Source organism: Camelus bactrianus, chromosome 11, assembly GCF_048773025.1.
Source record: "Camelus bactrianus isolate YW-2024 breed Bactrian camel chromosome 11, ASM4877302v1, whole genome shotgun sequence".
Lineage (NCBI taxonomy): Eukaryota > Metazoa > Chordata > Mammalia > Artiodactyla > Camelidae > Camelus > Camelus bactrianus.
In genome coordinates this window covers 64,878,060-64,889,166 of record NC_133549.1, presented here as the reverse complement: position 1 = coordinate 64,889,166, position 11,107 = coordinate 64,878,060, and the positions used below count along the sequence as shown (strand labels likewise).

The window sequence follows — 11,107 nt, the reverse complement described above, 5'->3', positions numbered from 1 at the left end:
GAGATAAAAAGTCTGTGGAAGTGGAAGCCAAAAGATGAGTTCATTCCTCTGACCAGAACCCACCGCACACCCCAATCACCCTAGACAGTCATTATTGACCTACCACCCTAATCACGTTGTAATGAGTTACAGCAAGAAGACTGAAAAGTAACTTATGTGCAATCAACCATATTTCAGGATTTTAGGATTTTATAATATCTCAGGATATTAGGATGCCCATGTTGACGAAGCACTGTCCAAAGGAGATCCTGTTTTTAGCAGACAGGATCCTCAGGCTTGAACATGACCTGAATGAAATACCCATCCAAACTGCTCAGTCCTGAGTGTTGTCTCTGATTCAGAAATTACCAAGCAGTCTTCTCCTTAGGTTTCCAAGGACCTTGATGTGGGGAAGAGGGAGCACCAGGTGGGGATCATTGACGCTCTGGGTCCTCAAGATCTACGGATCCTGTTAGCGTTCCCATTTATGGATTGGTCCTTTGTTGATTTCAGTATTTTGATTTAGTTTTTCAGAGTCTGAATACCTCTGAGTGAATTAATAAAGTCAAATTTCGAAAGGTACAGAAAGGGACACACCTTCCAGGGACTCCACAAAAGACAGGCACTCAGCAAGGCAGCCGCGAGCAGCTCGTCAAGCCCCCCTCCCCGCGCCCGCGCCCGCCCCCCGGGGCCCTCCGCCTCTTCACCTTTCCCTGCGCTCCGACGGCTGACGCGGACTCCTCGTGCAGCTGGAAGCGCCCCTTTCGGGGAGAGAGGGGAGCCCAGCGTCCCGCTTCCTCAGACAAGTAGGAAATGGTGGTGGTGGGTGGGAGTAGGGGCCGGGGGTGGGGGTGGGGGTGGGGAAATGGCTGAATTTAGCCCCAGGCCCCCGTCCCCTCCCCCTCTGCCCTGTCCCGGCTGAGGAAACACCGCCTCGTGTTGTTCGTGCTGCGGAATCGGGACAGGAGCCAGCGGGGCGTGAGCCGGGACCAGCCATACCCGGCACCAGCCATACCCGGCACTCAAGACTGGAAGTTAGAAAGACGTTTCAGGGCTTATTGGTCCTGAGTTTCTTAGTTGAAGACCTATTTCCCTCTGACATGGTGAAGTGAGTGAAATAGTTAAGGCGTTTAGCCTAGATTAAAAAACATGTCAGCGGCCTTTCTCTCCTCGGACTCTCCCAGGGGAAAGTACATTAGCGTCAGCTTCTCTCACAGCTCAGTTTCTTTTCAAGTCCACGGATAAGGGTAAATAACCAGAAAGCAATATAATACCTAGGGAAAACGTCAGGCGAAGGCCCCTTCTCTACGGTACTCAGAAAAGGGGATACCTGGTGTGCACCTGGAGATAGCTGGGACTTCAGATTCTAGGCAGAGTTACTCTTATTTGTGATTCCGGTGCATCGTGTTAAACCAGTAATGAATAAGAAACTTATTAAGCTGACCAATATTTTTTTTTAAGGAGAAAAAAAAAGGATTACTCTTTCAGGTTGGGGGCTATGTCTCCAAAAATACCAGTTAATGTCAAAATTACAGGGGAGAGGAGTAGAGTACACAAATACATTAGTAAAGATTAACTTGTGAATCTTTTTGAAAATCAGAAACATGGCTCAACGGAGCCATGCAAAAACCCGGATTTGCATTCCTGCTATGGTCAATTAACCTAAGTCTCCAGGTTTCTTCAGCATTTAAGTGAGGGTAACAACAATTACCATAATCTCCTGGGTTTGGGAGGATCTAAGGGTACCATTTCATAAATTACAAGTCACTAAAATCATCTGATATTATTATTAGGACAGCTTTCTATTATTAGTCTGATTTTGGGATTGGGGTAATAAATATTTGTAGAATGAATTAACAAATGAATAGGGTCTGGAAAATTCTGCTGGGTGGCTATATGGCTGAGGAAGTGACCGGCAGTGGGGAGGGAGTTCCAGTGGGTGACCCAGGGCAGTAAGGAGTTGGCATGAAGATGCTGGGTGATCAGAAGTACAAGCCTGGGAACGCTCTGCAGTTAGCTGTAATTCCCAGTATTAGAAGCCCAGAAAAATTGACCTCTTTTGGAAGACGATTAACCTTATAGTAAAATGGAAAAGTATATAAAAGCCCTGAGGTGACTAGGATGAAATGACTTTAAAAGTCCATCTCTTAAGTGCTAAAATATAATCTGATCAATTCATTTATGAAAACATACTACACCTATTCTTCAAAAAAAAAAAAAATGGGGGGATATAGGTCATTAGGTTTATTTATTTATTTATTATTAGTTTTTTTTTTTTTTTAATGGAGGTACTGTGGATTGAACCTAGGACCTCGTGCATCCTAAGCATGCACTCTACCATTTGAGCTACACCTTCCCCTCAAAAAGATTTTTAAGTTGCGTCTCACACACAGATGTTCAACTGATGCCATTACACCTACCATATATATCCAACCTGGCAGTGCACGACACGATGCCGGCTTCATTCTTGGCTGACAATGTGTACCATCCAGCATCTGATTTCTTTGCTGGCTGAATAAGGAGGCAGACATACCCAGTTGTGTCCTGGTGCATGCTGAAGGAAAGAAAGAATATATCTGTATTGTATCTGGGGGCAGAAACAGTCTTGAGTTTAGGGCTCTGGGAAACCCAGGCAAATTGAGCAGTGCACTCGTCCCCCTTCCCTTCCAGACCCTGGTTGGGGAGGGAAGAGGACTCAGTTCTAACCACACATCAGAGGCAAACTTGAAGGTGGAAAGAAATCACAAAAGAACAGCAGGTAATGTAGTGAGGCCAAGATGAGAGTTGACAGCTGTGGCTGAGACCTTGCCTTTGCCACTGTTCTATCAAGGGCATCCCTACTTGTCACAGCCAAAGTCCAGAAGAATCTCTTTTCCAAACCAGGTTGGACATTGCAACAAGAACTTTGTTAAGAAGCTGTGGGAGAGTAGACCAAAAGAGTCCAGGGATAAATGAACTGTTAGCATGGAGAGGGTATTTGTTAATATAAACAACAGGGCATGGCAGCATTTAGCATAATGCAGCTCAGGAGCAAATCAGCATGTTCTCCTGTTTTCTCAACATCAGTAGTTCTCAGCCTTGACTGCATATTACACTCCTGGATAATTACACCAGAATTTCAGGCCGGGTTTAACACATTTCATTAATTTACACTGAAGTGTTAACTCAAGAATATTCTCTGTTCTTGCATATGTTTTACCAGAAAAAAATCCTGACCTATATATACATAGACTTTTTAGATGCCAAAATTCTGCAAACCCCAGCATCCTCTGGGACAAATTCAGCTTACTGTGAAGAAATAATTCTCAGTAGGAATTTCTGGACGCAAGCTGCCTTTGTGGTATGAGACCAAAATGGCAAAGAATTAAGGATGTTTACGAGAAATTAAGCAAGGCACCCACTTTAGGAAACTGGATCCTTAAAGTTACTTGAAAAACAGCCATGTGGTGACGGATGGAGAAGGAGTATTGCCTTAAAATTTTGTTTTGCTTGATTTTATTTTAGCTTTTTACTGTCAGAAGGTTTTCTGGGTACTAATATGACTGAAGACACATGACCAAAAAATATGCACGATCTTTATAAATTCCTTGTAGCTTTTCAAGCTTAAAAATTAAGGTTTTAAAACTGGGATATCTATGCAATGGACTACCACTCAGCAACAAAATGGAGTAAATTTTTGATACGCGCAGTAACATGGATGAAACGCAAATACGTTAGGTTAAGTGAAGGAAGCCAGATTCAAAAGGCTGCAGACTTATTTGCGCGGCCCCACACACCTCCCCGTCAAGCTTGGACGTGGGTGGAGGCTGTACCTGATCCTCTCTCTGGTGAAAGGGATGGTCTCGTTGTCCTTCTTCCAGTAGAACACGGGCGGAGGCATGCCTATCACCCTGCACTCCAGTCTCACTGGGTGGCCTTCGGGAACTCCACTGTTCTGCAGTTTCTCCAGGATCACAGGCGCTCTCTTCACTTCTTTGGCTGAATAAGAGAAGGACCGTGACAGTTTGAGTAGGAAATACCTTGGGGTCTGTGCCTCAGACTCATTACAGTTCTCTTAGTGAAGATCACTGCCTTGGTAAAAGCTCCAGAAATGATTAAAAAAGAAATGAGGGAACTGTCTCTGCCTATTTTATGAGAAACAACACTCAAGGATTTGGGTGACACACATGGGATGCAAATGATAGGTGTGGAATTAAGGGAGTTTTTATTTATTGCTCAGCAGTAAATTTTGAGAAATAATATATTTTAGATACTAAGTATATCTTTTTGTGTTTTTTAGAGGAGTTCATTTTGTAGAATATATGTTCATTTCCCCTCAACTTTTTATTTTGAAAAATTTTTATAGCTACAGAAAAGTTGAAAGAAGTATACTATTAAAAAAAAATTATGCTTCCTAAGAAGGCTTTTTTTCCCCACAGAACCAGTTAAGGCAAAGATACCTCATGTCTCAGGGTTTCCAGAGTCAATACTTTAGCAAAATAGCAGGGGAAAAAAGTAAAAGCTGCAGTCAAAGTGTCCTTGCAGAATGGGCTTTTCCTGTTCTGTTAGTGAGAAGGAATTAAGAGTGAGAAAAAGAAAAAGATAGAATGAGAAAGCGGCTACTAGCCTAGAGAGGGGATAAGCATTCTGAAGCCACGCTGACTTCGTTCAGGGGCCATCCAAGGGAGACAGCAGGAGAAAGCCTGGCACTAGATTTTGTAGGTTCTGAAATCTAATTCTGGCTGAACTACTGCCCTGAGGAGCTGGCACCTCCCAGGTGCTGATGACTTGTCATCCTTATCTGTAGGCATTAACAGTGTTTTATGCACATCATCTTATAGGGTAAGGGTTAATTTGTTTAGTTATCGATTCAACATTTGTTGAACATCTGTGTTCCAGGCATTGAGTCAGACATCCGAGATACACAGAACAAGTCAGAATCTCTGACCTGGGAAGCTCTCTTCAGGGAGGCAAAAGAAAATATTTACACAGAAGGCGGTGAGTGCTCTTAGAGTCTCTTCTTTACTAAGTGCTGTGGAGACAGCAGAGGATGTGCCTGGTGGATTCACTGTGCCTTTGTGGTGACATTTGAAGTAAGCCTCAGAGAATGAGTAGGAGGTTGCTAGGCAAAGAAGGGCATTTCAGGTAAAGGGACCATTGATGCAAAGGCATGGATGCTTGGGATGGGGGAGACCCTGGTGTGTTCCAGGAGTGGTGTGCTGTATGGCAAGTGACCTGAATTAGCTATAGTCAATTAGTTAGTGATTCATTAATTGATTAATTGACTATTACAATAACCACCACTTATTGCATACATGATATGCACAAGGTACCATATTATGTTTTTAGCTTACTGATATGTTTTTGAAAGCGATGTAGGAAACGTGACCCTTACTACCGTGTAGGAGAAACAGGTATGATTTGGTGGGGCAAAGAACTCAGGAGTGATATCACAGGCTCTGCATATTTGGGCAATAACTTTGGAGGAAGTTATGTTTAGGGGTCCCAGCAGCAAATCTTACCTACTACAGTGAGCTCCAGACTAAAGGAATTCTGCCCGGTTTTGTTGGTAGCAACGCAGGTGTAGGTCCCCGCATCACGTTGAGTGAGTGGGTCAATGAGCAGAGAGTGGACTCCGGTCTCCCTGACCAGCATCTTGTGGGAGGCGTCTGGCAGCACAGGCTGGCCATTGAGCAGCCACGTCAGCTCCGGGGGCGGTAAGCCACTCACCTAATAAACAACAGGACAGCTGAGGCAAATGACAAACTGATGACAGGCAGATTTATCTGGTGGCTGAATTCTTCATCCTGGTCTGGCACCAAACGGACAATGAGAGGGAATGTGGAGTGGTGACAAACCTCTCTGCAGGAGCATCAGGGTAAGAGGGATCTGGATGAATGTCCGCATGAATTTAAATCAGTATTTTGACTCCAATTTGGGTCATGATTATATTCTGGATTAGAATAAATAAGAATTAAAAAGCTAACTATATAAGATAGGCCTGCAGTGTCAGTTTCAGAGATGATACATTGCTTACGTGCCTAATAAGCAAGAGGGAGCCAAGAAAAGGACAGACATTAAACCAGCGTTCTCAAAGCTTGCTGTGTATCATAATTACAAGAGGAGTGTTTGACAATCCTGGTGCCCACTTACTATATTGAATCAGAATCTTTGTGGATGGGACCCAGGCATTGGTATCTTTTAGGGTTTAGGGTGGAATATGTCAGCAATCAATCCCAAGTGTTATTAGACAGCAGGTGGGAGAGCAAAAACCACCTAGAGAAGCAGATTCTGTAAATGCTTAACCTGGAGCTGCTGCTAATTTGCATCTAAATTTCTATAGCATTCTACATCTTTGGGGCAGAAGGGGTAACTTAAGTTTCTGTTCATACTGAGAAATGTCCACGCTGTTCAGTTGAACATAGATTCTGAAGTAGAATGTAGACTAGCTAAAGGTGACAGATTTGATTAGTTATGAGAAACCAGCCTCTGTTTTCATCAAGTGCCTTGGAGCCATCTTTTCAAGACTATAATTTTTTCAAAGGCTGTACCTCACAGTTCACTTCAAGGATGCAAAAATCATCCTTTTGGCTTTATGATAATAAAGACTTTCCAGGCATCATATGGAAAACATCTACATTTCATCACCGTTTTGGTTGTCCTTTACCAGTGCAGAGTTAACCTCATACAATAGCAGTGTAATTTTTATTGACACTTAAAATTTTTATGAAATACTTTTGTTTGGTATTAAATGGTCCAAAAGAACCTTGTGAAAAAAATAGTGATCTTTCTCTCTTCCCCAGCCCCCTTTCCCTGAAAAACAAACAAAACAAAACCCATAAAACAAATACAAACGAAAGTGTGTGCAAACAAACAAATACAAAATATGAACAAATCTGGAACCAAGGACGGGTGCTAGAGTCTACCTTACAATCCAGGCGACAGAGGCGCCCCTCGTGAGCTACCATATCCCCAGGAGCCTGCAGGAAGTGTGGTCGGAAAAAGCGTTCCTGGAGGGGCTCTTTGTCTCTTTCTTGCACTCGGGACCTTCCTCTAGAACAGCAAGCATGTTTGGGCATTAAACATAGAAACCAATTTCCAAACTTATGGGAGTAGGCATTTAGGCATGGCTATAGGGCTTGGAGAAAAGATTTTTTTTTTTTTGGAGGGGTATGCTGGACCATAAAGAAATAATAGATAATAATGTGGAGCTGTTGTAAAAGACAAAATACTAAGCATCTCATACACTGTAGGATTATCTTGTGAGATCTGTGATTAAATAAACAGGCTTTAGGTTTTTTTCTCTCTGAAGTCATTCTGGGTTAAGTGGTTCAGCTCCCCTTGCTTTGGGTTTGACCAGTTGTTCAAAAGTTTCCAAATAAACAAGTAAATCAGTATTCAATCTGAACCTGAAATGAGAGCCAAAAGAGAAGTCCTGTTTATAACCCAGAACAAGGCAGCTGCAATCCCTGTGTCTCTGAGTGATAAAATTTAACCTGGCTAATAAATTATGTCAGACGATTAAAGATGATCATGAACTTAGACTGGTTAAGACTGACCAACAGTAACAGGTGTTCTTGAAGAAGGGGAAAGAAAACTAAGAAGGTATAGTTATAATGGTGGTGAAATGCTGTATCTGAAACATGGGTCACTATTTTTGTTGCTTTGCTAAGTCTCATTTAATTCTTCCAGGTCAGCAACTATAAAATGCTTTGCTAAGACTTTGTGGCACCATAAGACTCAAGAGAAAGCCAGGCTCTTTCTTCTGTGATTAGTAAAATCACAGAAGAGGAAAGCCATTTGCTATGCTGGAGACAACTGTTATGTTGTAGACGACAGTAGCAAAAATATTTTTTTGATTTGTATACATATAATCATTAATGGTCTCTCTTTTTTAAAGGTAAAGGTAATTTAATTCAAAGATTTATATATTTTGTGCACAGGTGCTACTGATGGTTACAAATTTTGAACCATTAAAAGTGTACTGTAGACCAATGCTTCTTAAATTTAGTGTGCTTATGAGTCACCTGGAGATCTTATTAAAATGTAGATTCTGATTCAGTAGGTCTGGGTGGGGCTTGGAATTCTGTATTTGCAACAAGCTCCCAAGTGATGCAGATGCTCCAGGTGGAGGACCACATGTTAAGTAACAGTCTGTTGATCCGGTACTTCAGTGCTCATTGTGGTGGGTGGATGTTTGGGAGAGGCTAGAGAAAGGAGATTCTTACTGTCTTTACCTGTGAGACGGACCAGCAGCTGTTAGTCGACTGCGAATGGGCAAACCTTGTACCATCAAGTGGCCAGAACAGCTGATTCTCCCCTGAGAAACAGAAAATGAATGAAATTAAAATAGAAGAATTCTACATTTTCCCATTTATATACATTTTTATGGATTGGAACATTATGAGAAATTTTGGCTAAATATTGAGAGGTTTTTTGGAGGGGAGAATGAAAATGATAAAACTCCTTAAACCACTTTTAGTATTCTAGGGGAAAGGATTTTTAAGAGTATTGTGATGACTTTCATTTTTAAGCTGAGAATGAACAGAGCACAAAAGTAAAAAATTTTAATTCTTGTGCACTTAATGTCTGCAGGCACATGCAGAGATCATGGCCACGTATTTTTATACTTTCCTCTATAGAGATTATCTTCAAAATTAACATTTTAATAGGAGGAGTGGGTGAGAGTAGAAATTATAGTTCTGTACCTCCTATTCTAATAGCAGTTGAAGGCATTTATCCTGTCATATCTTTAATGGGAATTTTAAGTCTTCATCTCTTCAGAAAAGGAAAGCGAAAGATGATGGCTTTCCAGCTTTGATAAAAATTTGTGAGTGGGGGTAGTCACAAGTCTTTATGAAGTATTTTATTCTTTAAAGAACAGAAAATGACACATCATTCTTTGACAGAATGATTTATAGGCTCTTTGAGAGAGTCAGTAAATTGATAAACACAAGATTTAGTCTCATAGGTCTGGGGCGTTTACTTAGTGTATAGACACTACGGATGTTCTCTGACTAAGGCTGAAGGGTTGAGTGACCCATCAGCAGCTGACTGGTCTTGTAAGTTGTGATACTGTGCTCTAGTTACACACAATTTTAGTGCTTCTCATTCACTTTCCCCAGCTATCCTTAGTAACTCGCACTTCTCAAGGTTTATTCACAATGACATCAACCGCTCCTTCCTCAGAGTGCAGTGTAGCGCAGAGCCCTGATCTCCACCTGGGGGTTGGCAGCCATGATGGTGTAGTTGCCATCATCATCACTGGTTGTGGCGTCAATGTGCAGAGAACATGTCCCATCTCCTTCTCGCCTCATTTTGCAGCGCTCATTTCTCTTTGAAATCTGCTTTCCATCTTTGAACCAGTAAACCTGTGATGAAAAATAATCAAGGAGAATTTAACACCGTTCTGTACATCTTTAGAGTATAAAGATGTGAAGAATAGGAAGAGGCAATGGTGGATTGCCATCTCTACAACAAGGAACCCATCCCTTCTAAAACACTTAGAAAAAAATTATAAAACATATGATAAATGACAGCGTGATATGCTCCTTACTAGTACACACAGAATTTTTAGGTAAAAAAATGATATATAATTTAGGATTGAGATAAGGCTTTTGACTAGTTTTACTGTACTTTTTAATTTCTTAAAAAGCCACGCTAAGGACCAGATGTGTTTTCAGAGGCAAACTAATGAAAACCAGGAGTCTGGAACTTTCCCCATTATCCTTTTTTACAAGCTCAAGTCTCCTGCAGTCCCAGATCTCAGGGCCTAGAATAGCTCACCTTACTTGAAAGGAGAGTATGGTTTATTATACCAAGTAGAACGAGGCCAAGATTCATTTGCTAATAAATTTCTCATCTGATTAAAATTTAAGTATACATAGTTTTCATGTTAACTTCTGTGTGTATCAAGGAGATCTCTCAAAGATGGGGGATAAAGTACTGGTTGCAGCTGCCCTTCTCTACATTTCCTGGTTACCTAATCATACATGCTAACAGCACATTAATGTCTGTGAAACAAGAGTGGAGCGATTCCCTGCTGCAGACAAACCCGGTGTAAATCCTTCTCTCAGCTGACTGCCAAAAAATCTGGTGACTCATAAGATTTTTCAGCAGCCAGTGGTAACGATATGACATTTTTGGCATTTACCAACCTGATAGTAATGATACAAATATAGCTGACTTGGTACAACAGGCGTGCTGTAGATATTCAGTAAATGTTAAATATGAAGAAAAATGTCAGTTTGGTGAGTTTGATGATTGAGAGAATCAACAGCCCGAAACAGAAGATATGACTAAGAAACTTATTTTAAACTTTTATAAAAATGTCAACTTACCCATAAGTAGTCTGATTTATTTCTTGCCTGACTATTTCATGATCCTATTCCTGATTGTCTCTTTTTAGTCAAATTATCTGGGCTTAATTAGTTTTTTGGTATTGTTTTTCATTCCCTCTGTGGATACTTCATAGAGGTCTGATAAGACATTCTTACTTTCTTTCTCTCTTTTTTTTTTTTGATAAGACTTTCTTGAAGGCGCTCTTTATAGTTCTGCACTGTTGATTGGCTGACTGGCTGGTCATCTTCCCCTACCTTTGGAACAGGTATCCCAACAATTTTGCAGGTGAATGTGACTGGAGAGCCTTCTGTAACCCGGAAGTGCTTGAGTCTTTTGTCAAAGATGGGAGCAATACACTTGCCCGTGGGGATCTCGTCATGTTGGATTTCATCGTCTGATTCATCAACAGGGGTACGTTCCAAGCGAAACTCTATTTCATTCATCAGCCTCTGCTCAAAGCTTGAAATTTTGTACTCCTGTTAAAATGGTAAATGTTTCAGTTTCAGTTTCTATGGATGAGGAAGAATGTGTTCATCAGTATAATTTGAGGATGAGACTTTTTAAGATTCAAATGTTAGATTTACATGATGGAACCTCAATAAACCAGGCATGTTTCATTTCCATTTCCTCACCATGGAGCACTAAAGGAGATTTCAGTGTCTGTACTATAATCCCAAACTGTCCTAGTGAATCCTGATTCCTCACCTTCCGCGTGGAGCCCCAGGACAATCTTGTAGGGAATGGAATGAAAACGGAATGTAATTTCCATAGCTACTAATAATGTAGAACTGCCTATGTGGTATTTTGG

General features: G+C 41.3%; 1 protein-coding gene and 1 long non-coding RNA gene across 11 annotated transcripts in view; one reads left to right on the top strand and one right to left on the bottom strand.

Annotated features, from left to right (window-relative positions):
* The window catches only part of MYPN (myopalladin), a 91,353-nt gene that overhangs the window by 8,468 nt on the left and 71,778 nt on the right, over positions 1 to 11,107 (bottom strand). For 5 of the 8 annotated variants that reach the window (XR_012510275.1, XR_012510276.1, XR_012510277.1 and 2 more), the window contains 8 exons: positions 10,554 to 10,775; positions 9,180 to 9,329; positions 8,196 to 8,278; positions 6,885 to 7,011; positions 5,481 to 5,688; positions 3,792 to 3,957; positions 2,400 to 2,533; positions 687 to 1,007 (listed from right to left, as the gene is read on the bottom strand). Coding sequence is in view for 3 of the 8 variants with exons in the window: in XM_045514245.2 (XP_045370201.2) it covers positions 2,400 to 2,533; positions 3,792 to 3,957; positions 5,481 to 5,688; positions 6,885 to 7,011; positions 8,196 to 8,278; positions 9,180 to 9,329; positions 10,554 to 10,775 (1,090 nt within the window). In the remaining 5 variants the exon portion in view is untranslated. The remainder of the gene's footprint in view (positions 1 to 686; positions 1,008 to 2,399; positions 2,534 to 3,791; positions 3,958 to 5,480; positions 5,689 to 6,884; positions 7,012 to 8,195; positions 8,279 to 9,179; positions 9,330 to 10,553; positions 10,776 to 11,107) is intronic. The other 3 variants (XM_045514245.2, XM_010951696.3, XM_010951699.3) reach the window with 1 other exon arrangement.
* LOC123615875 (uncharacterized) overlaps positions 648 to 11,107 on the top strand; it is a 48,479-nt gene continuing 38,019 nt past the window's right edge. For all 3 annotated transcript variants that reach the window (XR_012510282.1, XR_012510280.1, XR_012510281.1), the window contains exons 1-2: positions 648 to 785; positions 4,858 to 4,956. This is a non-coding gene — a long non-coding RNA (uncharacterized LOC123615875). The remainder of the gene's footprint in view (positions 786 to 4,857; positions 4,957 to 11,107) is intronic.